Genomic DNA, 26,266 nt, shown 5'->3' with positions numbered 1-26,266 from the left:
TGGTGGTGTATCTTTTATCAGGTAGAAATTATTTTATTACTCGACAAGTAGCCAGATACCTGCTAGCTGCATCAAGGATACGCGAACAGCTTGGACGTGTTCTTAGACAATGCTACTGACAATGTTATTTTAATGCTTTTATAGACTGTTTGGTTTTTGTAATCCTGTTTTATAACTGTGTTGTGATAAATACCAAATAAAGGAGATGACGGTTGTTGATGATGAATTATTAGGTTTCCATCCCTTAATATACCTGGTCGGTCCTTGTTGGCAGGCACAGCTTACTTTGAAACAAGCTTGAGTGAGCCGCTTCCAAAGGGAAGGGCCTTTTTCCTTGCCTACAAGAATTGTGAATTCTCGCTTTGGGTGCAAAGGTGGATGCAAATTACTCTAAGAATTAGCATGACCCACTGGAGAGTGTGGGCTTCCAAATCCCTCTCCATAACAGTTCATTTAACTTTTTTCTGTGTGACATTGGTATCACTGTTATGAACTACCTCATCTGATCAAGGATCAGGGAACTCTATGATTCTATGGACAGAATCGAGCGGGTGCAGAGGAGAGCGACGAGGATGATCAAGGGCCTGGAGACCAAGCCCTACGAGGAAAGGCTGAGGGAGCTAGGGATTGTTTCGTCTGGAGAAGAGGAGGCTGAGGGGGGACGTGATTGCTCTCTTGAAGTATCTGAAGGGCTCTCACTTGGAAGGCAGGGAGCTGTTCCCGTGGGCAGCAGAGGACAGGACTGGCAATAATGGGTTTAAATTGTGGGCGGAAAGGTACCAGCTGGATATTGGGGGCGGGGGTTTACAGTAAGAGTTGTTCAACAGTGGAATCAGCTACCTAGGGAGGTGCTGAGCTCCCCCTCACTGGCAGTCTTTAAGCAGAGGCTGGACAAACACTTGTCAGGGATGCTCTCGGCTGATCCTGCATTAAGCAAGCTGTTGGGCTAGATGGCCCCTTCCAACTCTATGATTCTGTATGATTCTGTCAGCTTGATCTGAGTCCAGTAGCACCTTAGAGACCAACAAGATTTTCAGGGTATGAGCTTTCAAGGGTCAAATCCCCTTCGTCAGATTCATCTGAGTCCTTAATATCCCAGTCAGAAGGTGGGTGGGGTGTTGCAAAGAAGGAAGGCAGGATGCACAGGTACGATGTGCATTGTAATCAACTGGATTAGACCAGAGGGGAAATGCTTGGGGGCAGAAAATTAGCATCTGGAGTGAGATAAGGTAGATTTAAATCCAGTAGCACCATAGAAACCAGTAAGATTTTTGGGGTATAAGCTTTTGAGAGTCAAAGCTCCCTTCCCTATCTGATGAAGGGAGCTTTGACTCTCGAATGTTTATACCCCAAAAATGTTGTTAGTCTCCACTGGACTTAGGGTTGCCAACCTCCAGGTACTAGCTGGAGAGCTCTACTAGCTGAAGCCCCTCCCCTCCCCAAACCTCACCCTTCTCAGGCTCCACCCCCAAAACCTCCCACCGTTGGTGAAGAGGGACTTGGCAACTCTAACTGGACTCAAATCTAGGTGTTCTACTACAGTCCAACATGGCTACCCTCTGAAACTATTTTCATGTAGTGAAATAAGAATCCTGTGTCCCTTTTCAGCCTGTGTGTGTGTGTATAAGGGGGGGGGGAATCCATTGTTTCGAACTTGTGAATGAACTCAAGTTCAGCCATCTCCTGTTGTAATCTCCTCTTGAAGCTTCTCTTAGTTCGGTAATAGAATGACCTGGAAGATTAAAATGTTCTTCCAATGTTGTTGTTTTTAGTGTTGTTGTTTTTAATATATTGTGTTTTCAGCATTGGGGTGGTGTAAGGCCATGGCGCAATATTTCCAGAAAAAATGTGATATGAAAGCCCTTACCTGTGACCTTGGAGAGCTGTTGCCAGTCAGAATAGACAAGACTAACATTGATTGACTAATGCACTGACACAGGATAAAGCAGCGTCATGTGATCATGAATCTAGTTACTCCTCATCTGAATTACTTACTTACTTAAAACTTTATTACAGTCTACGACCAGCACAAAAAAACAGGTACAAGAAATAAACAAAAAGAACAAGATCGGTGTACAGCCAGCTCCAAGTAGCAACTGTCAATAAACATGGAATATACCAAACACAAACTGCAGGACAAACTTAATCTATAAACAAATTAACAATTTGAAATTCTCCTGAACAAATATTAAAATTAAATCCTACCCAGAAATTCTAAATCTCTATCACTCTTTATGTTAAAGAGCCCTCTTTACTTTTTCTTAAATTACAAACCTGGGTACAAAATCGAGCAACCAGGCGTGTTGTTTGATTATTCTTATCTGAGAGAAGATATTCAAGTCTAATTTTATCAGATCTCCTGGGGAACCTTTCCAGCAATGGCCCAATAGCGTCACTATGGATGTTATTATATAGAGCACAATCAAATAACACGTGTTCAGTTGATTCAATTCCTCTTTTGTGGGCATCCACATAATCTCTGTTCATATGGTATTTTCTTATATTTGCCCTCCAATACTGCAGAGGGTAAGGTATTGCTTCTGGCTAATGTACCGATAAAGGCCCTTCTGGCCCTGTTGGATTCCAGAAAATGTAAACAGGCTGCCGGGACTGCTATTTATCTAAAGTTTTCAGATGAAATGAAGCCTGGAGCAACCTCAATGTCCAATTGTCTCTCTACGTCAGTCACCTTGTGCTTAATTTCTTCTTTTGCACGCTCTGGTCCTAGGTCCAGAAGAGTTTGAGGAAAAAAGCCCAATTTTTGGAGGGAGCTTAAAAAACCCCTAAACCAGCTGGATTGAAAGTTATCTTGTAAAATTAGAGGGAATAAACCTTGAGGATTTAGACTGCCTTATAACCGCTTACAGATCAATAAACTACATATTCTGGCCTCAACTTTCATCATTCCAGTTTCTAATTTGATCCAAGCACTGGACACACATTTAGGAACTTGTAAAAGTGTCTTTTAGGAACACACATTTAGGAACTGGCAAAAGCGTTAGGGTTGCCAGATCCCTCTTTGCAACCGGCGGGAAGTTTTTGGGGTGGAGCCTGAGGAGGGTTTGGTTTGGGGAAGGGAGGGACATCAATGCCATAGAGTCCAATTGCCAAAGCGGCCATTTTCTCCAGGGGAACTGATCTCTATCAGCTGGAGATCAGTTCTAATAGCAGGAGATCTCCAGCTAGTACCTGGAGGTTGGCAACCCAAAAAGCATCCTGTGCTAGAGAAGAAAGGAACGTTTGTTCAAAAAAAGTACGGTCCTTGAAAGGGACAAAGGCACCAGGTCTGGACCCTGATTCACCATAGGATATATCCATAAGCGAATACTAGTTTTTTTTTTCCTTAAAGCCCAATGTACCATGGGTGGAGAACGTGGCATAATGGACAGTGGGGGGTCAGGAGAATCTCCTGGGGTTGGTGTTCACCTTTCAGCTCCTCCTGGCATTTCCTCCAGTGTCTTGGCCTAAATCGAGACTTGCCAGGGAAGGTAGGTGCCAGGTTACCCATCGATGCCGCCACACCTCCCAATGTCACCAAACCAGTTGCAAACAACAAACTGCTGAGCTGTAGGCAGGCACGCATCTCCACCATGTCACGCAGATGAAACCCATGACTAATCACTGTTTATTTATAACCGTAACTTTACTGCATTCCAAAGCCTTAAAGCGGGCAGCAGCAGTGTACAGAACAAATATATAAATGTAAGGTTAATGAAAAACAGGCCTGCCTACCCTTCCCTGCCATACCTTCACAGGGCATTCATTTGGATTTGGATTCATACATATGTGGTCTTCACGTGCCCGTTGCAGTATCAAGTGAACATAGGGTTGCCAGCCTCTAGGCGGTGGAATTAAAAAAACAAAAAACCTTGTGCTGAGAAATGGTAGTCACAAACACAAAAACAGCCCTGATAGCTAATTGGTGATTATTCAGAGTAGCAGGCAATATCGAACAATTCAAAACGATAATATAATGTTAACAGAAAGTCCCGAGTGAATATTCAAAGTGGTGTTCAAAGTTCTGAGAATTGACAGGACATAAAGTGTAATTCCAGACGCTTCGGGTGAGCACGTCTGCCCGAACTTGAAGGTTATGAAAAAGCACCCGGTCTCACGCACTGGAGAGTCGGGTTAGACCACGGTATCCTCATGATCAAGGCTGTAATCCCCGAGATGTGAACCAGGTGCAAATCCCATTTTGCAGAAGCTTTGTCTATCGGGAATTCATAAACGCAACAGATGTACGTCCATCAAGTTGCTAGATGAAACTATCATGGTACATTAAGGTGGAAGGCTAATAGCCTCTAGGTGGTGGCTGGAGATCTCCTGCTATTACAACCAATCTCCAGGCAACAGAGATCAGTTCCCCTGGAGAAAATGGCCACTTTGGCAATTGGACTCTATGGCATTGAAGTCCCTCCCCTCTCCACCCCTCCAAATCTCCAAGTATTTCCCAACCCAGCGCTGGCAACCCTAAGCGAACAGGCAGTAAGATCCAAACACCACAAACAGAACTTAACCTTTTGCTTTTCAGCAGGATAAGTTCACGTATTCGGCCATAAATCTCAAAATGCTGAATAATCCAAGGACAAGATACCCAGAAATTTACGCGACGTGTTAAACAACTCTTAGTGGGCACAGAAGAACAGAAAGAAATCACTTGCCAAGAACTACCTTAACCTGAGCAAATAACTCCATGGCAAACTGATCGTCTCTTAACATCTTCCCAAACCATTCAACTGCTGCCTTGGATTTCTCACTGGAGGCTGGCGTATAGTGTGGCGTCATGACTAAAATCTCAGATTAGGATTTGGGAGACCCAGGTTCAAATCTCCATTTTGCCATGGAAACTGGCTGGGTGTGACCTCAGGCCAGTTCACACACGCTCAGCCTAAACTACCTCACAGGGTGGCTGTGAGGATAAAATGGAGGAGAGGAGGATGAAGATTTTGGTCCCATTGAGAAGAAAGACAGGGTATAAATGAAGCAAACCAAACGATAAAACCTCTGAGCAGATTTACTTCCATGTCCGTAAGGAAATGTACAGTAGCGCAGGTCTTCCCAGGGTCTCCTAAGAGTGGCACAGGTTTTGGACTGCCATGCCTTCCCCTTATACCCACCCCAATGTGTCCATTTTGTATATTTCTCTGGCTCACAAGCCCATTATTCCCCATTGAAGCCCCTCCCCTTCCCAACCCCAACCCTCCTCAGGCTCCACCCCCAGAATCTCCAGGTATTTCCCAACCCGAAGCTGGCAACCCATCTTGTGGCCCACCTAGCCAAATGCAGCCCAATCTTTGCAGTCCAAGACAGGGAACAAAAGCACTCAACTGGGCCTCTGGTCAGCCACTGTATGTGCCACGTGAGCTGTGTTTGTATATTTTAGCATATTTATATGCCTCTCTTCTCCAGTAAGAGTTGGTTTTTATATGCCAATTTATTCTACCACTTAAGGAAGAATCAACCGGCTTACAATCGCCTTCCCTTCCCCACAACAGGCAGGGTGGGGCTGGGAGAGTTCTGAGAGAACGGTGACTAGCCCAAGGTCACCCAGCCAGCTTCATGTGGAGGAGTGGGGACTCACCTTGATGTTTCCCAGCAGGTGGAACTGACTAAGCACATATGTACAATAATTCTGTTGAAATGAACCGTGCTTACTTCCAAGGAAATATATTTAGGCACATAGTGCGAGTCATGTAAACGTCCCCACCCATGTTGCTCAAGAGTGTAAAAGTGTAATGTGGGACTGAGTCACAGTCACAGACACCAGGCTGGATGTCACAGTGCTAGGTTGGCCAACCTCCAGATGGGGCCTGGAGATTCCCTGGAATGACAACTGATCTCCAGGGGACAGAGATCAGTTCACCTGAAGAAAAGGGCTGCTTTGGAGGGTGGACTCTATGGCATTCTACCTGGCTGAGGTCCCTCCCATCCCAAAACGCTACCCTCCACAGGTTACACCCCTAAATCTCCAGTAATTTCCCGACCTGGAGTTTACAATCCTACGTACTTCCCAGGTCTTTCATGTGCTCAAGCACTAGTGTAAACCCTTCTATCTTCCAGTTTAAGACACAGAAGTGGCTTAGGTGAATCACAATAATATTTGATCAGAAACCAGCTGGAAAATGTCAGGGAGGGACCTACAGGAAGCCTTCCATCCTGCAGACTTGTCTGCAAACAAATTTTGCCAAGTTCTCTTATCTTCAAAGCCAAGAAGCCGAGAGGCTTGCTCATATGAAAAGCAGCCACTGTGCCCAAACCAGGTCATGTACTAGGAAACCAGGTTCCACCTATATGAAACGGTGTGGAAGGAAGGAAGGAAGGAAGGAAGGAAGGAAGGAAGGAAGGAAGGAAGGAAGGAAGAAAGAAAGAAAGAAAGAAAGAAAGAAAGAAAGAAAGAAAGAAAGAAAGAAAGAAAGAAAGAAAGAAAGAAAGAAAGAAAGAAAGAGAAGAAAAGGTGAAACAATTTGCCCTTTCAAAGCTCATTGACACTATAAATAAACTAAGCATGACCTACACTTTTTTAAAAAAATGTAATTTTATTACCTGATTCCAAATGAAATAATAAAAAAGAATAGATGTAGGAGCCAAGTGAGAGCCAGTCCCGACATCTGGAATGCATGCAACAAAATGCAGACACACACCCCTTTGCCACACCCCTAGCTTTGTTTCTAGCTGACCGGGAGCTAGCAAAGGGATTTATGACTTATGGCTGTAGGGTTGCCAACCCCCAGGTGGTGGCTGGATATCTCCTGCTATTACAACTGATCTCCAGCCGATAGAAATCAGTTCACCAGGAGAAAATGGCTGCTTTGGCAATTGGATTCTATGGCATTGAAGTCCCTCCCCTCTCCAAACCCCGCCCTCCTCAGGCTCCACCCCCTAAACCTCCTGCTGGTTGCAAAGAGGGACCTGGCAATCCTACACTTGTCAGAGGACAGTGTACAGTCTCAGCCTCTTCCATTAGGCTAAGTTATAGGCACATTTCCCTGGTTCTTGGCAGGGGTGGGTGGGCTCAGTGTGATTGGCGTTACCTTCCGCTCTCTCTTGCCCCTAACAACAGGCCTTGGTAGACTGCTCCAATTGGAAAACCACTTGCAGGAATTACTCATGTGCTGGAAAGACATCTGATTAACGGCTACATTTTATATTCTCATAGAGAATGTGGCCATTTGGCTGGCTTCTCGGTCACAATAGCCTTGGGGCATCCTGAAAGCTCTTCTGCACCTAACCTCACGTAAAACGATTAAGAGTGCATTCCTTTCCAGGTTCTACACGCTAAAGACAGGAGCTTTCCCATCATGCCCCGAAACACCTTTTAATCTCCTCTCCCCCAATGCTTTCGTTGTGTTGTACTGAACATCCAACCTGCAGAGTTCTGGGGAGCTCGGAAACGTGCCCGCCATTTTGTGATGCGGTCTGGTTCATGACGGCTTACACTGGAATAAAGTTTGTTAGGCTTTAAAGTGCCACTAGACTCCTAATAACAAGGCCTGGCGTTCCTTTTCTTTCGGGAATTTTTCTGTGGGCCAACACAGCTACCGATGGTCTTTGTATGTGCCTGCCACGTACATACAATACAAATATCGCACCGTCCCTTTTTCAGCATAACCAGCCTTTCCTCCCACCTGTATGTTACGAGCATCAACTTACAGCGCACTACCATTGGCATGGCAACTGTTGCCATGGCCTCCATGTGAGGGCAGGCCCAGTGGGCAGGTAGGGCAGCCTCTCCTTATCTTTCAATACCAGGCTGAGTTTGGCCCTTCTTCTTGGAAGCAGCAGGCTACAAGCACCTGGCCTTTAGGCTCTGGGAATGGACCTTTCTGAAGCCTGCTTTGGGCCTGGGCTCTGCCCCTCACACACAACCTGTGAGGCAGACCCATTGAACTACCTGTGCTCATTCCATAGACACATCTCTTAGCAACAGCTCACGTGCAGTTTGGTTTGCGCAGTTTGGGGTGAGCAAGAGGGAAGAAAGAGCCCGCGTCTGTGGCAGCCTTCCAGGGCTGATGCAGCCGGCTCCGTGAGCCTTTCTTCTTCTCGGCCCGGAGCAGGCGGCGCACCAAGGCCTTGGCGCTGGCACGGAACCAGCCGGGGGTCGAACCGGAGGGGCCCTGCAGGACCCTCACCAGGCCGGGCAGTTCCTGAGGCAGGCGGTAGCGGGGAAGATAGCGCAGGGCCCGGGGGATGTCCCGTCGTCCGCACAGCTTGCTGAAATAGGCGATGACCCAGTCGCTCTGTCGGGCAGCCCCCGACGCGCCCCGCAGTTCGCCTTGCAAGCAAGCCATGGCTGCCCCAAACAGATCGTGAGGCTCTGGAGCCGGCCGGTGGCTGCCTCGCTCTTCCCCTTGCCACAGTCCGTAGGCCCGAGCGCTGCCCGCGCTCCACAGGAGCAGCACTTGCCCCTGCTCCCGGCTGACCAGTTCTCGCTGGGCGTACACCCAGGGCAAGATGCCCAGCCGCCCCACATGGCTCAGCTCCCAGAGGTCCAGAAGCACAGGGCAGCTCAGGGCCGAGCGCAGCAGGGCTGCAAAGGCACACACCAACTGCTTGTGCTCCTCCGAATCGGGAGAATAGATCAGCAGGATGGGACGGGAACGGCCTCTGCTGGGGATAGCTGGGGAAAGAAAGGAGACAGGGTTTGCCTTTGGCAGGTGTGGGGCTGCCTCCTTCCTTCGCATCAAGAACACTCCTCTCAGTTGAAGAAGAGGAGGAGGAGTTGGATTTTATACCTCAATTTTCTCTACCTTTCTCTACCAGCTAACAATTGCCTTCCCTTCCTCTCCCCACAACAGGCACCTTGTGAGGTAGGTGGGGCTGAGAAAGTTGGGAGAGAACTGAATTTTACTGAATAAGGCTTCTGTGATTGCTAAACAAGGCTTCCATGAATATTGGGGTGGCTGATGAAGATTTGAAACAGGCATTTACCGGCATCCTGTACCACTACTAAACAGATCACAGCCTATGATACTTATCTGAGAGAAAAATTATTACATTCACGCCTTTGTATATAATTGTATTGATTTGTACTGATGCATTACATTATGTGTTTAATAATGTATATTTAACAAGAAGTATTGTTAAAATATTTTTTCTTTCATACCACGTGTTATATATGATACAAATATTACAACATAAAGAATTTCTTTATTTATACTTTAAAAGCCTACAACTGTGTTTTTGAATACAACCTTCAGGTGATGGCTGGAGTTCTCCCACTATTACAACTGATCTCCAGGTGACAGAGATCAATTCCCCTGGAGAAAATGTCCACTTTGGCAATAGGACTCTATGGCATTGAAGTAGGGTTGCCAACCTAGTACCTACGAGCCTAAAGTTACTCCAGGTACTAGCTGGAGATCTCCTGCTATTACAACTGATCTCCAGCCGATAGAGATCAGTTCACCAGGAGAAAATGGCTGCTTTGGCAATTGGACTCCATGGCATTGAAGTCCCTCCCCTCCCCAAACCCCACCCCCCTCAGGCTCTGCCCCCAAAACCTTCTGCTGGTGGTGAAGAGGGACCTGGCAACCCTACATTGAAGTCCCTCCCTTCTCCAAACCCCACCCTCCTCAGGCTCCATCCCCAAATCTCCAGGTATTTCCCAGCCTGGAGCTGGCAACCCTAGCCAGCAGGCTTCATGTGGAGGAGTGGGGAAACCAACCTGGTTCTCCAGACTGGAGGCCACCGCTTTTAACCACTACACTACACTGGTCTGTCATACAGACCACCTGATTGTATCAGAAACCAAACACTGTCACTTTTTTTCTGTCACTTTTTGCAGCGGAGACCTCTTGGGATTATGGGATACAAATCTTTAAATAAATGAATGAGAATCGGAACACACAAAGCAGCCTTATATATAGGCGGAACATTGGTCCATCAAGTCAATATTGTTGACTACTCTGACTGGCAGCGGCTTGCCAGGGTCTCTAGCAGAGGTCTTTCCTATCACCTACAACTTGATCCTTTTAACTGGAGATGCTGGGGACTCAACTTGTAGATGCTCAACCACTAAGCCTCAAATTCTAGTATCATTAATACGCTCCTGGTGTGGTTAACTTTCAGTAGAGTAAATATTTTTACTGTGCGCCCCAACAGCTTTGATTGATGAACAGACAGGAAAGATACTCTGACTTCTTGCTAGTTCTACTTTGTCCTTTTCTGTACCCTCTGAGGTTGTACAATACCACAGTCCCTGTGGCCAAGGCTTCCCACACACAATGTAACAGAACCCAGAACCTCACATCTGCCCCCAAATACAACATCCTCCAGTCCCTCCAGTGTTCCTCACCTCTGTGGAACCTGTGGAAGCCCCAGAGAATCATCAGGATGATGCCCGCCAGCAATCCCAGTCCAAAAGCCAGCAGCCCCCAGTACTTCCGAGAAACTGGCAGAGAAAGAGAATGAGATTAGAAAACAGGTGTGGAAAAACTCCACACCCAGAAAAAGGAGCAGTTTCTGCTACTGCTTCCTCTCTCATCCACCCTTCAGTTGAGGCACCTTTTCTTCTTCCCAACGTGTGCATGGACTTGTGTTTGTATGCCTGTCAGAGTATCAAGTTGATTGTAATAATCTAACAGAAACAGCTGTGTGAGAGCTGTCAGATCTTGGAGATCTGAGAGGCCAAAGATGATGTCAGCAGAAGCAATAGCCTTGCTGGTACCAAAGGGAACTGCAGTAATCCGGATCTGGGCAGTTTGCTGATGTAATGCTTGGGAAGGTCCACAGGTGGCCTAATGCAGATCAGGTGCAGTGGGTGTATATAAGGCTATGTAACTGTGCTTCTGTAACTCACTCAAATACAAATCAATTACAGCCTGGAAGTAGTAGTGAAGTGTACGTGATGGTATGTTTTATCTGTGCACTGTAAATAAAAGACACTGTTTCTTATAAAGCAAGACTGCTGGTGGTTATGTCCTGGAGGAACTCCTAAACCACTTGCTTCCACGTCAGGGTTATGGGCCCAGAATTTGCTTCACTGCGCAGGAGTCGTGTGGTGAGAGCTCAGCTGAGTTCCAGGATGTCCAGAGGCTTTTTTGAAACAGTGGGGGAGATGGCTCAATCTGCAATCCCAGTGGAGAAGCTCAATGCTGACAACTACTCTATATGGTCGGTAAGAATTGAGCATTACCTTAAGAGAGAAGGTTTATGGGATGTTGTGGCCCGGACCCCCGCTGCTGCTGCTGATGAAGGGTAAGAGAAAGATAAGAAGGCACTTGCCAACTTAATACTGACTGTGGGGGATGGCCAGCTAGTATACATTGCCAGCAAGACCACGGCAAAAGCTGCGTGGGAGACTTTGCAAGGAGTTTATCGCAGAGATTCTGCTGGCTCTATACTAACACTAATAAGGCGATTATACAGGACTTATAAATCACCTCACATTCCTGTCTCAGAGCATTTGAGAGGTCTGGCTGACTTGTTTAGGCAGCTGGAACTGAGAGGGAAAGTAATTGCAGATGAGGATAAAGTTTACATCATGCTGGGTTCCCTTGATGCAAGCTTTGATGTGTTAGTGGCCTCGCTGGAATGCATGGCAGTGCAGCAGCTCACATATGATTATGTGACTGGAAAGATCCTGGAAGACGAGGAGCGTCGGCAGGAGGGACGTTTTCAGATGACTGCAGCCCCGCTGGGAACCAGACACCCCATGGATAGAGCAGCGCCTCATCCATCTCTGATGACAGCAGCCCACAAGTCTTACACCCCAGAATTGCACCCCCGGCAGAGAGGTTCGTCACAGCCAACGCCGTTGACCTCAGCCCCGCAGCGGAGACAGCCTGTAAGTGGGAATGAAACCTACTCAGCGCAGACTTTGTTGAAGCAAGGCTTTGGAGCGGCCCGGGGGAGTGGAGTCTTCAAGCAAGAGGGGGAGGACTGTGTGCTCTATGTGAAAAAATGTTATTCATGTGGGAGCACCCAGCACCTCAGACGGAACTGCCCCCAGTTAAAGAAGAAGACGGCTAAGCAACAGGACAAGAATGCCACACACACAGCGGTTGTGCTGGCTGGGACTGCTAAGGGTGAGGATGTATGGCTGGTTGATAGTGGTGCAAGTAAGGTTTTTGTTAAAGACAGCACCTTACTATCAAATAAACATGACTCTGCAAGAACGCATGTAAGCTTGGCAGACGGGAAGCATTTAGAGGTCCAGTGTTAGGGAAGTGTAAACTTCCCTGAGTTAAGCCATACGTTCCAAAATGTGCTCTGCGTGCCTCTCCTGGAGAATAACCTGCTAAGCGTATCTGCATTGACGGGGGCTGGTTTCTCTGTGAGTTTTACAGGAAACACCTGCCAGATAAGCAGAGAGGGAAAGACGCTGTTAGAAGGGCAGTTAAAGCAGGATGTTTTTGTGGTGCGCAGAGGGGCTGGGGAAGCCACAAGCACAGTGGGAACTTCAAATGTTAATCCTCATTCTGAGTGCCTACATTTGTTACACCGGCATTTAGGCCACGCCTCTTTTTCTACGATACAGAAAACCCTGAGCTTGTTAGGGGAAAATGAGGTAAAGCTTAACAAATGTAACACCTATCTGGATTGTACAGTGTGTAAATCTGTAAAGAGCAGAAGGTCCCCAGTAGCCAAAGTAAGCCAAAGAGTGACAGACAGACCCCTAAGGCTTGTCCATGTGGATATCTGTGGCCCATTCAATGAAAGTGTGTCTGGGAACAGATGGGCTCTGGTTCTGGTCGATGACTGGTCTAGATTCGGCTGGATTTATCTGCTCAAGCATAAAAGTGAAGCCTGTAAGACAATCAAATACTGGGTAAAGAGAGTGGAAAGGCAGCTAGATTTGCCACTTGCCAACCTCCAGAGTGACAGGGGGGGAGAATTCCTCTCTAATGAGTTAGCCCAGTGGTTAGACAGCAAGGGAATACAGCACAGACTTGCTAACCCTTGTGTTCCTCAGGAGAATGGAGTTGCAGAGCGAAGGATAGGCTATTTGAAATCCATGCTGCAATCTCTGTTAGAGGATGCTAATCTACAGCCAAGGTTCTGGGCAGAGGCAATTAAGGTCTCAAATTACCTCATCAACCGTCTATGGACATCCAGCATTGATAACATCCCCTATACAGCTTTGTATAAGAGAAACCCATCCCTAAAGCATCTGAGAGTGTTTGGTGCCAAGGCATGGGTGAATATACCTTTAAAGCTAAGGAGGGGGGGGAGGAAAAAAGTCCAAGCTGCTTTTATTCCTTGGGTATCAGAATGCTGCAAAATCCTACCGGTTTGCTGATACCAATAATAAAATTACAATCAGCAAATCAGCCAACTTCGGTGAGTCATTTAATTGGGCAAAATTGCATGGCTCAGATGAGATCCCTGACTCAGTGTTTATGCCTTTAAATGAGCAGCAAGGAGCCAGAGGTAACGGTGGTTCTCCGGCTAGTACTCCCAGAAGGGAGAGTGTAGAAAGTGCTCCCAGAAGGGAAAGTGTAAAAAGTTCAGACAGCTCAGAAGGAGAAGGTTCTGACACTGCAGGGGGAGAAGCTGCAGTCAGGAGGTCTGAGAGAAGCACCAAAGGTGTGCCACCGGTGAGGTTTGGTTTTGATGATTGTGAATGTGTTTACAATATGGATGATGGTGAACCTGACAGCTATGCAAGTGTATTAGCTGAAACTGAAAGAGAGAAGCTGTTATGGTTCAGTTATGTCCTGGAGGAACTCCTAAACCACTTGCTTCCATGTCAATGCCACCCCTCTCCTAAGGTAGAACCCTAGCACCAAATCAACCCCCCCCCCCCTCTGAAAGTTCTCTTCTGCTTTCCCTGGGAGGGTCCTGATTTTTTTTCCCATTCATTGAACAGTTCCCCATCATGGCACAAAAGCATATGGAACTCATGAAATATGACTTGCCTGTGCAAACAAGGTCTGGAATGTCTCCCACCCTCCTGAGCAAAACTTCATTTTGATCCAACAAGACCCTACACTGTTCCCCAACTTTTCCAGGAAGTGGAACCAGACGAAGAACAACAAGAAGAGTTGGTTTTTATATGCCAACTTTTTCCACCACTAAAGGAAGAATCAAACCAGCTTACAATCACCTTCCCTTCCCCTCCCCACAACAGACACCCTGTGAGATAGGTGGGGCTGAGAGAGTGTGACTAGCCCAAGGTCACCCAGCTGGCTTCGTATGTAGGAGTGGGTAAACAAATCCAGTTCACCAGATTAGCATCCACTGCTCACGTGGAGCGGGGAATTAAACCCGGTTCTCCAGATCAGAGTCCACCGCTCCAAACCATCGCTCTTAACCACCATACCACGCTGGCTCCCAAATGGAACCCAGTGGTGCCCCATCTCTACTATGCAGGACACGACACAAACTGCTGCTCTCCATTTTAAGACCAGGAATCGTCCCTAGCCATCACGTTCCCAATTTACCATGGCACTGTGACTTACTGTCTGGGCACAGAAGCTGTTTGCCAGAGAAGCGCATATCAGAACGCCAGACCTGCCAAATTAGAAAAAGAGGGCATTCATATTGGAGGTAAGAAACACAACCCGGATCTGGAGAGATTTTGCTTTTACTTGGCACATTTGGCTATTGTTAAGTAGATGGCTAATGAAGTTGGACTCTGGGAATCTGTTGCTGCCCAACCTGCTCGCTTGGTTCTCTGCTTGGAGAGTTTTGGATTCAAGGACAGAGGCTAGGGTTGATCCTTACCAGTACACAGCTCCTTGAGATCCGCCAAGGCATAATAAGGTCCAGGTCCCATGGGCCCTGTCCCTCTGGCTGCAAAATAACAACGACAATAATAATAAGACGTCAAACTCATGGCATCTTCTGTGGCCACACCCCTCCCAGCTGAAACCCATGTTCCCTGCCCCTCTTCACCCATCCTTGCTGGCTGGAAGATTTCCTGATCCCCCATCCCAGATTCCCTCTCCCCTGTCTTCTCCAGTAGCCACATACATGAGTGATGGTGTAGACTGGTGGTTCTAGCACACACTGTCCCAGAGGCTGCTGCTGACATAAGGCTGAACTGAAAGAGGCGGGCACGCGGGAGTGGAAATGCAAGTGGACCTGCAGGAAGTAAATGCTGAGAGAGACGTTCCAGGCAGGGTCTAGAAGGGAACAGCAGAAAGAGATGAGAGGTGGCCGAACGACTCCCATTGATAACACCTCTGCTTTGGCAATCCTTACAAAGGGAAAGCTAGCTTGAAAAAACACACAAAAGAATGATGCAACATCTGTGGCCCACATCTTTGTTCATCCCATACTATTTATATAGACATACACACCACATTCCCACTTTCAGCTTTGTTCAAGGTGGCTACACCATATGTGTGTGTGCAAAGTGCCGTCAAGTTGCAGCTGACTTAACAGCAATCCAGTAGGGTTTTCAAGGCAAGAGACTAACAAAGGTTATTTGCCATTGCCTTCCTCTGCATAGTGACCCTGGTATTTCTTGGTGGTTTCCCATTCAAGTACTAACCAAGGCTGGCCCTGCTTAGCTTCTGAGATCAGACTAGACTGGGGAACCCAGGTCAGGGCACTTAGACCATATAAAGGTAAAGGTACCCTGTGCAAGCACTGGGTCATTCCTGACCCATGGGTGACGTCACATCCCGACGTTTGCTAGGCAGACTTTGTTTACGGGGTAGTTTGCCAGTGCCTTCCCCAGTCTCATTTTACTGACCTCGGAAGGATGGAAGGCTGAGTCAACCTTGAGCCGGTGACCTGAAACCGACTTCCATCGGGATGGAACTCAGGTCGTGAGCAGAGCTTGGACTGCAGTACTGCAGCTTACCACTCTGCGCCATGGGGCTCTTAGACCATATACACACTTAATATTTATTATATAGCATTTATAGAGTCTGCCTTTCACAACAAGACTCAAGGCAGAAACCCACTTCCTCTATCTCTGTATCACTCCTGTGTCCACTAGCAAACTACGCATAGATGCAATTGCTTGCGCTTTAACCCATACCATTCCTGATTGTCCCTCAGTCCTCAGGAGTGGCTTTTGGGTACAGGGGGCTGCAGTGGGGCAAAGACTCCTTTGGTGAATTCTACAGCAGTCACAGTACTTCTAATCCAACCTATGATCTTACAGCTGGGGGTGGAGGGGTGGGAAGCAAACCATATCTAGGGATTCCTAGGGAAAGTTCAGTAGCTGAGCAGCAGAACCAAGGGGGTGTGTATTCTGCGCTTCCGCGATTTCAGGAGTGCAATCTAGGTTTGGCATTCACAATGCAAATGCAGGTCTTGCATCATTCTTGTGGGCTTCCTGGAGGCACCTGGTTGGCCACTGTGTGAACAGACTGCTGGACTTGGTTTGATCCAGCATGGCTTTTCTTATGTTCTTAAGAATAGCAGCTTTGAGGTACTGGCAGAAACGAAGCAAAGGCATTCAGGTTTAAACTCTACAGAACAAACCCTCGTATTTTCATTAGAAAAAACCCACGCATGAGTTTTTTGGAAAACCAGTGCAGAAAGGATCTAACTGATCAAAAGTGAACAGGAAAACAGAAAAGAACGTTGCAAAAGGAGGCGTGCGGAATTACTCTGTGGAATGCAATTCCAAGTCTCGCTGATCGACCATGTGGAAAATCTCCAGTAAATTAGCCGAGACTCATGACCTTGTGATTTTAAAGGTCATGAGTCTCGGCTAATTTACTGGTTGCCATCGTGGTGCAGAAAAGGCCTTGCTTTAAATTGTCCGCAAACAAAAAGGAACTCTTTGCTCTCAACAGGTCGTGGTTTATACCAGTTAAGTTATGGGAGTGATTATGTTAACATCTGGGTGGCCCCAAAGGTCCTAAAACAAATCTCTGCAGAACAACATCAGCACAGTGGGGTCGTTTCATTATTTCTTCACTCCTTTATAGTAGATAATGGTTGCTGTAGATTTTAGTGTTCTGGGTGCTGGTTTTCTGGCGGGGGGGTGTGTCCCTCACCAGATTTGATTTGTGGTGATTTGTTTTACACTTAAAACACAACTGCAGCACTAGCTTGACCACTGTGGACTGTCAAAGTGCTACCGTCTATCATATTTTTCCTCCCACTTTTCCCTCATATTGCTCAGAGCCACGTACATCAGTGACCCTTCCCTCATTTTATCTTCCCAACAACCCTGTGACGTTGGTTAGGTTGAAAGAAAGAGTGACTGGCCCAAGATCACCCAGCAAATTTTATGGCAGAGTAGGGGCTTGAACTTGCATCTCCCTGCTCCCAGACGGATACTCTCACCACCGCCCCACGCTGAGCATGATGACAGAGTAAGGATTGGAACCTCGGTATCCCTGGTCCTTGTCTGACATTCTGAAGACCCAGGTCACACAGGCTTGCTGTCTTTTGCATTGCTCATCCCCTTTTCCTTCTATTTTAATTCCCACTCCAGGATCCTTATCTAAATATATTGAGTGAATGGCATTTGATTGCTAAAAACAAAATTATGTATGGAAAGGGTCTCTGAATCACTCTTGGAAACTGCAGTGGGAGCCAGGAAGGGCAAACCACAGATGAGGGATGGTCAAGGACAATATGGCCTGCTTCAGTACCAAGGGAGCAAGTTGTTCAGTTATCGGAACCACAGGGGTCCCACAACTGATGGGATATAGGATGCGAAACACGGTGCTCCAAGATGGACAATAAGTGCATGGTGTTGTGGTTAAGAGTGGCGGATTCTAATCTGGAGAATAGGTTTCAATTCCCCACTCCTCCACATGAAGCCCGCTGGGTGACCTTGGGCTACGGTTGCCAGATGCCTGGTAATGGCAGACAATTGCCCACCAATTAACAGGCCTGCCCGCCTCCCCTCAGCTGGCCGGCAGGCGGAAGCAGGCCAGCTGAATGGGGGGGATGCAGAAGTGACAGGGATGCTCTAGCACATTTCTATAAAAAAAAAAGTCTATGGAAACTATAGAGCTTTTGGAGGGATGTGCTAAAGTGACAGGGACACTCTAGCACATCCCTCCAAAAACTCTATGGTTTCCATAGTTTTTGAGAAAACGTGCTAGTGTGTCCCAGTTGTTTTCAGGGTACACCTGGAAGTGATGTTATCATGATGCGTGCTATGCACATGTGGATCATCCCCTCCCCCCAGTCCTACCACAACGAATCCCCCACCGGTGGCAAGGGGGGACCTGGCAACCCTACCTTGGGCCACTCACAGTTCTCATCAAACTCTCTCAGCCCAAGCAGAGACAGGCAATGGCAAACCACCTCTGAACCTCTCTTGCCTTGAAAACCCTATGGGGTTGCCACAAATCAGCGGTGACTTGACAGCACTTTCCACCAACACCCTCAATGCTAGAGCCCGGCATTTGGGATTAGTATGGAGGCAAAGCTGGAGATTCAGTAAAGAGAACCTTGGGATGGTCGGTATCTAGCGTTTAACCCTTTATTGTGCCTCTGAGACTCAGCAGGAAGGACTTCTTCTGACACAACATTGTCATGAAGAAAAAAGAGAATCAGAGATGACACCAAAGCCCTCTTTAGGTCCAGTACTTGCATCTGTCTTGAGTCAGATCCCCAGCCACTCAATGACTGGTTCAATCTTCAGAACTCCATCCCTCTCCCCACAGTCTCCTCATTATTCCAGGGCAGCAACGCAGTGTTTTTGATGGGTCTTAAGCAGACTCACCTATCCGGCGTGGGCATTCAACGTGGCTGCTGTTAGTGTGAGAAAACTAGAGAGGAAAGAGCAAAGTCAGTGGCAGAGGAGTCCTGTGGAAATTCTCACTTGACCTTTAACAGCACTGCAGAACAACATCCGTCGAAAGAGGCCTTGAGGACCAGCAAGTCCCACCCTCTGCCTTCCTGAAGCATCCTGTCTGAGAAAGAAAAACCCACCTTCCTCCACTCCAAGGACGGACCATCCACAGAAACAAAAATACAACCGATCATGTAGCTGCTTCTCCTGTCTCCGGGATCCCCTTCAACTAATCCAAACCAACATTTGGCCAACCGGCTCTTAAAGACCACTAGCAATGGAGATTTCATAATGCTCCAATCATCCATTCTAGTGCTCCCACCTAGTTGCAGTTGGACAGTACTTCTTATGGCCCAACCCTAAGTTAAATTGTGGAACTGCCCCAGGATGTGGTGAAGGCTGCCAACTTGGATGGCTTTAAGAGGGGACTGGACATGTTCATGGAGGAGAGGGCCATCCACGGCTACTAGTAAAAATGGATACTAGTCATGATGCATACCTCTTCTCTCCAGGATCAGAGGAGCATGCCCATTATATTAGGTGCTGTGGAACACAGGCAGGATAGTGCTGCTGCAGTTGTCTTGTTTGTGGGCTTCCTAGAGGCACCTGGTTGGCCACTGTGTGAACAGGCTGCTGGACTTGATAGACCCTGGTCTGATCCAGCAGGGCCTTTCTTATGTTCTTATGTCTTGCTTGTGGTCTTCCTAGAAGCACCTGGTTGGCCACTGTGTAAACAGACTGCTGGACTTGATGGACCTTAGTCTGATCCAGCATGGCCTTTCTTATGTTGAGAAAGCATGGCCTTTCTTATGTTGGCAAATGAGATTCAATGTGAGCAAGTGTAAAGTGATGCATATTGGGGCAAAAAATCCCAACTTCACAGATACACTGATGGGATCTGTGCTGGCAGCGACAGACCAAGAAAGGGATCTTGGGGTGGTAGTGGATAGCTCAATGAAGATGTCAACCCAGTGTGCGGCTGCTGTAAAAAAGGCAAATTCCATACTGGCCATAATTAGATGAGGAATAGAGAATAAACTGTTGATATCATACTGCCCTTGTACAAATCTATGGTGAGACCACACTTGGAATACTGTGTACAGTTCTGGTCACCACACCTAAAAAAGGATATTACAGAGCTTGAGAAGGTGCAGAAAAGAGCAACCAAAATGATTAGGGGACTAGAGCAACTGTCCTATGGGGAGCGGTTAGAACGCTTAGGGCTGTTTAGCTTGGAAAGAAGGCGGCGGAGGGGAGACATGATAGGGGTCTATAAAATTATGCATGGTTTGGAGAGAGTGGACAGGGAGAAGCTTTTCTCCCTCTCCCATAATACTAGATCATGGGGTCATCTGCTAAAGCTGGAGAGCGAGAGATTCAAAACAGATAAAAGTAAATATTTTTTCACACAACGCATAATTAAATTGTGGAACTCCCTGCCCCAGGATGTGGTGATGGCTGCCAGCTTGGAGGGCTTTAAGAGGGGAGTGGACATATTCATGGAGGAGAGGGGTATTCATGGTTATTAGTTAGAATGGATACTGGTCAGGCTGCATACCTATTCTCTCTAGTATCCGAGGAGCATGCCTATTATTTTGGGTGCGGTGGAACACAGGCAGGATGGTGCTCCTGCACTCGTCTCCTTTGTGGCTTCCTAAAGGCACCTGGTTGGCCACTGTGTGAACAGACTGCTGGACTTGATGGGCCTTGGTCTGATCCAGCAGGGCCTTTCTTATGTTCTTATGTTATGTTAAGACCTCCAGGTCCCACCTGGAAGTTGGCAACCCTACTGCTGGTGCACATAGCAGCAGTTTGGGGCACGATCAGACCATCTCCTATGAGGCCAAGAAACCCTTGTGCAACTGTGCAGTGATAGTGATGGGGATTGGGGTGTCTCACCTTGAAGCATAGCCGAGGGTGCATGTCCACTTCCTCAAGGGTGTAGACCTGGGCCAAGAAGCAGAAACAGTATGTCTAGCTAGGCCTTCCTTCCCAGTTCAACTTCCACAGTCCCAAAAGTCTGCTATTGCCACATTTACCTCCAATGTAAAGAAGATGCAATCCTGCTTCCTGCTTCTAATCACAGAGCATATAAACGGCAATGTTCACGTGAACATCCATTCCTAACAAGAGATCTGTCTCTTTTCTTTTGCTGTTTCTGAGAGAGAAGCTAATGGGCACAGAACAGCTGGGTGAATTTCTTCCTTCGAGAGGAACATATACTCACATACCCCTAATCCTGAACCATTTGATCTTGCAAATAGGTTGCCAGGTCATTGACCCGGACCCAGGGGGCCTATAGCTTAAGTGCTCCAAGCTGACAAGGGAAGATGCAAGGGAGAGACCCTCTGCCCCTCTCCCCTGCTGTTGCCTACAGAACTCTGATTCTGACCCACAGGCATTGGAGAAGGAGGGCAGGCACAGGACTGAGTGGAAGGCAGAACAATACATCCTCTCTTGGTGCTCTGGAGCATTTAAAAAGCATGGGCATGAGTCCTAGACAAGGACTTGATCACTCTAACCCACCGGAGTCCAGGACTGCTCTAAGATTCGTCACCCGGCTTGTTCTTTGTAAAGTGGGAAATCTCAGGCAGGAAATGTTTCACTATGTGAAATAATGTTAGGTAGTCACACCATCCCTCTAAAAGCCCCCCCCCCCAATTCTTGTTTGTGTACACGTGAATTCTTATGCTGAAACGCAACCCGGGAAGGACAGCCTCTAGTTCACAGCCGTGCCATTTTCCCTAGGCTGGGCGGGACAACCGCTGGAGGGGGGGAAAAACCCTGTCACATTTTCCCAACAGAACTAAGTGTGCAATGTAACAAGCAAGGACTACTCCAGACAGGCTCCTAACACCACCCGTGTGTTTCCTGGCGCCTTTTTGAACGGACCTCTTCTCCAAAGGAAAGAGCCAATCCTCACTTTCTTCACTTTGGTGGAGAGGAGGTGCTTCAGAAGCGCTCCAGAGGCCTCACCTTTCTGTAGGCAAGGAGCGCCATTTGGAAATAGCCGCCTCCATCAGAGGCGTATGCTTGGCTTCAAACCTCTCAACATTTTTTGATTGGTCCCAGCCCCTGTGGCAGCCATTTGGTAGCAGTAGTATCCTCTGCCTATTCTCAAAATCTCAGTAATGCTCACATGCAAATGTGAGGACCCCTGCTTTACGGTGTATCTATTTCCCCCAATGATCCCATTCTTCCTTTTACCAGTCCCCACTTCAGGACTCCTTAATCAGAGGCTAAGGGCAAAACTTCCTTGATTATTTTCCCCAAGGTAATATTTTTAAGAGTGTTGTAGAATCTATATACACCATTTGTTAAGTGATAGTTGTCGTACTTTCTAAAGGTTCCCTAATAAGGTTGCCAACTGCCAGGTAGTAGCAGGAGATCTCCTGCTAATTCAACTGATCTCCAGCCAATAGAGATCAGTTCCCCTGGAGAAAAACGGGCGCTTTGGCAATTGGACTCTATGGCACTGAAGTCCCTCCCCTCCCCAAACCCTGCCCTCTTCAGGCTCTGCCCCCAAAATCTCCCGCCAGTTGCGAAGAGGGACCTGGCAACCCTATTTCCAAAACACCAATAAAACCTAAATAAACAATGAAACTAGAATGCAGCCGCAAGGTCTGCTGTTAAACAAGAAAGAACAGCTTAAGGACAGAGGGCGAACCTCCTCCCTCCAGGGTTGCCCACCTCCAGGTACTAGCTGGAGTTCTGCGATTACAACTGATCTCCAGCCGACAGGTGCAGTTCACCTGGAGAAAATGGCCTCTTTGGCAATTGGACTCAATGGCATCGAAGCCCCTCCCTTCCCCAAACCCCGCCCTCCTCAGGCTCCGCCCCAAAAACTTCCTGCTGGTGGCGGAGAGGGACCTGGCAACCCTACCTCCCTCACATATTTTTCCTACATTCAAGCTGCAAAAAAAAATTTCTCCTGGGGAGGGGGGGGAAACAGATGGGGGTGGCAACCGTCGGTAGGAAAAGGGTGTCAGGAAAATGAATTTAATAACATGTTTACCTTCTCTTTTAAATTGCAGCCGCTGGGGTTGCATTCTGTTTTTAAAAATCCTCAAAGAAAGTTAATTAATTCCAGCCATTTTTATACTCCGCCGTTCTCCCAATGCACTCAGAATCCAAAATAATCACAGAATTACACCAACTAACCTTTGGTGCTCCTAGTTCCCCAAACCCACAACTCATAGAATCATAGAGTTGGAAGGGGTCATACAGGCCATCTAGTCCAACCCCCTGCTCAATGCAGGATCAGCCTAAACTAAAGCATCCCTTACAAGTTTTTGTCCAGCCGCTGCTTAAAGACTCCCATATACTCTTAACCTTTCATCTTGGCTATGCACCTCCTGTTCCCTAAATCACAACGCCCGCCCATCATCTGAGCTCATCACAGGACTGCCATTCGCTTTACCTGGCCAAATCTGGTGGCTGTGGAATTGGGGATGTCATCACAGGTTGCTTCTGGAGCAGCACTTTCCTTCCAGCAGAGGGAAGCGGTGGGATGAAGCAGGCAGCGGCCATGTAGAGACATAGCCATTTGGGCCTCGTCGCTGGTGCTGTGGTCCCTGATCTCCGTTGAGGACCACAACTCTGGACCATCTACAATGGCAGGAGGAACAATATCACATGCCTTACACTCAGGTGGGTCTTAAGTTGCTCTGAACAGCACTAGTTCTCCCGAGCCTCAGGCAGAGAAGGGCCTTTCATGTTCCCCGAGATCCTTCAACTCAAGATGCCCAGAATCGAACCTGGGACTTTTGGTATACAAAACACATGCTCTACCACTCAGCCACAGCTCCTCCTTCAAGAGGTGGCACATGCAAAGGGGAGGCAGAATTTTATTTACCAAAGAGGTTTCTCCATTATAGTCTAAAAAAATAAATAAATCCTGCAAACTGGCATTGGTTGAGGGAGGCGGACTATAGGGTTGCCAGGTCCCTCTTTCCCACTGGCGGGAGGTTTTTGGGGCGGAGCCTGAGGAGGGTGGGGTTTTGGGAGAGGAGGGACTTCAATGCCATAGAGTCCAATTGCCAAAGCGGCCCTTTTCTCCAGGCGAATTGATCTCTATCGGCTGGAGAACAGCAGGAGATCTCCACCCTTTTTAATTCAAGGAAACATGAAAAACAGAATTTGACAGCCTCTCTACAATACACACATTTGGCCACTAAGATAAAACGTGTAATTTACAAACACTGGCACATAGTACAGAGCATTGCAGGATGCACAGTACCACCCCTGATTGGTTTTAAAAGAACGGGCTAATACATACAGATCTACAGATAGTACCCCCTACTATAGGGGCCGTCGGACATCACCGCTGTGGATCATGCGCAGTCTGCCGTTTTTCCCTCCCAGTAAAGAGTTTCACAAGGGAAGACACTGGCTTCACGTATGTGCTGTGCCAATTTACAAACTGTTCCTCTTCAAATGTTATTTATTTAGTTATCTGTACATGCAAATTAATTTATGTTGGAAAGACCACACGCCCCCTTAAATTAAGAATCAGGGAGCATAGATCTAGAATAAAAAATCAAGTATTAGAAGCGCCCCTAGTGGAGCATTGGATGAAGTGCAAGCATACAGATAGCGATTTTCAGTTCTTTGCGGTTTGGCAAGCAACACCTAAGAATATTGTCGAAGGCTTTCACGGTCAGAGTTCATTGGTTCTTGTAGGTTATCCCAGCTGTGTAACCGTGGTCTTGGAATTTTCTTTCCTGACGTTTCGCCAGCAGCTGTGGCATTCGTAGATGATACATTTACCATTTGGAGCCATGGTGAAGAAAAATTAATGGACTTTCTAAACCATCTTAATAATATCCATCCAAACATTCAGTTTACCATGGAAAAGGAAATTGAGGGTAAACTCCCATTTCTTGATACCCTTGTCATCCGTAAAACAAACTTTCAGTTAGGTCACAAGGTCTACCGGAAACCAACTCACACAGATCGCTACTTACACAAAAACTCCAACCACGACCAACAGAAAAGAGGAATAATCAAAACATTAATGGACCGTGCAAGACAGATCTGTGAACCACAGTTTCTCAAGGAAGAAACTAATCATTTAAATCACGCACTGCTAGCAAACGGCTATTCCAAGAATGAAATCAGAAGGGCCATTAAACCAAACAAAAATCAGAAAACTCAGGAAAAACAGTCTCCCATAGGAAAGGTATTCTTGCCATTTATTAAAGGAGTCACTGATAGGATAGAGAAACTTTTGAAAAAACATAACCTACAAACAGTGTTTAAACCCACCAAGAAAATACAACAAATGCTACGATCAGCAAAAGACAAAAGAGACCCCCTCACCTCTGCAGGAGTACATTGTATACCTTGCAGCTGTGGAGAAGTTTACATCGGGACCACAAAACGCAGCATACAAACAAGGATAAAAGAACATGAAAGATACTGCAGACTTGGCCAACCTGAGAAATCAGCAGTGGCTGAACATGGACTGACACAAACAGGACACAGGGTCTTATTCCAAGACACTGAAAGACTGGACAATTCTACCAACTATTTTGTCAGATTGCACAGAGAAGCCATTGAAATTCATAAACATCAGCACAACTTTAACAGAAAAGAAGAGAGTTTAAGAATGAATAAGGCTTGGCTTCCTGCCCTGAAAAACCTCCAGACTAACAAAGGCTACAGTCAACAATAGCCATGCAGATTAGTTTTGGATTTTACACATTACCAGATCATTTCAGGACACAATGCTTTCATATTAACATACCACACTCTCATTAGTACATTATCTTGATACTTACAGGACAATGATTAGCACATTACGTCTGCAGGACAGTACTCAGCTCAAACCCAACCCCTCTCTGACTCTTCCTACACACTTGACACTGAGAGACACTGTCCTTCAGTGTTACTCCTCTGAAGATGCCTGCCACAGCTGCTGGCGAAATGTCAGGAAAGAAAATTCCAAGACCACGGTTACACAGCCCGGATAACCTACAAGAACCAACACCTAAGAAGTTTCAGAGATCCAATATGGAACGAATATTAAGTCAGCAAGAAGCACGCTTTGTGCAACTCTTTGATTGTATATCCCCAAAGGGGTTAAACATGGCCAATGATCTTACCTCTTTCTTGTAAATTAACACTTGCACCTGGGATCGGTCCTAATGAGCATTGTAGCAAGCATTTAAGTATATTGCCCATATGGAATCAATTGACTGGAAACAAGAAAGGGTTCTTGTCGGGTCGACACCACACAAGTCACTGTGTATGAAAATCTGTTCATGATTGTGAGTATAAACGTTATTATATAGATGTATTAATTATTGTTTTAATGTTAAAAATGTTAATTATAGTCCCACTTGAATAATCTATCAACCGAACAGCGTTCTGAAATTGCAGATAAATGCTGGTGATACAAGGGACGTTCTGAGAGAGGATCCAGACGTCATAAATATATGTCCTTCAGGGTAGCTGAAGAAATATTGAAACAGGCAAAGATACCGGAATCCTGTTCTACCCAACTGGAATTAAGGACAACTATGGACAGTATATGCATAATTCATGAAAGAAAGACACTACAAGCCTATTGTTGATTTCTGTTGAATTTTATTACCTTAA

At 46.8% G+C, this 26,266-nt stretch overlaps 1 protein-coding gene across 1 annotated transcript in view; it reads right to left on the bottom strand.

Moving 5' to 3' along the window:
• Positions 1-7,931: 7,931 nt before the first annotated feature.
• IL17RE (interleukin 17 receptor E) overlaps positions 7,932-26,266 on the bottom strand; it is a 49,325-nt gene continuing 30,990 nt past the window's right edge. Inside the window, exons 11-18 of the mRNA XM_056846565.1 lie at positions 23,085-23,272; positions 20,564-20,611; positions 18,596-18,641; positions 14,920-15,071; positions 14,671-14,739; positions 14,406-14,457; positions 10,298-10,393; positions 7,932-8,620 (exon numbers count right to left, since the gene is read on the bottom strand). Coding sequence (XP_056702543.1) covers positions 7,932-8,620; positions 10,298-10,393; positions 14,406-14,457; positions 14,671-14,739; positions 14,920-15,071; positions 18,596-18,641; positions 20,564-20,611; positions 23,085-23,272 — 1,340 coding nt within the window. The remainder of the gene's footprint in view (positions 8,621-10,297; positions 10,394-14,405; positions 14,458-14,670; positions 14,740-14,919; positions 15,072-18,595; positions 18,642-20,563; positions 20,612-23,084; positions 23,273-26,266) is intronic.

This window comes from Euleptes europaea, chromosome 1 (assembly GCF_029931775.1).
Source record: "Euleptes europaea isolate rEulEur1 chromosome 1, rEulEur1.hap1, whole genome shotgun sequence".
Taxonomy (NCBI): Eukaryota; Metazoa; Chordata; class Lepidosauria; order Squamata; family Sphaerodactylidae; genus Euleptes; species Euleptes europaea.
Note: the sequence above shows the minus strand (reverse complement) of the source record. Positions and strands in the feature narration are given on the sequence as shown.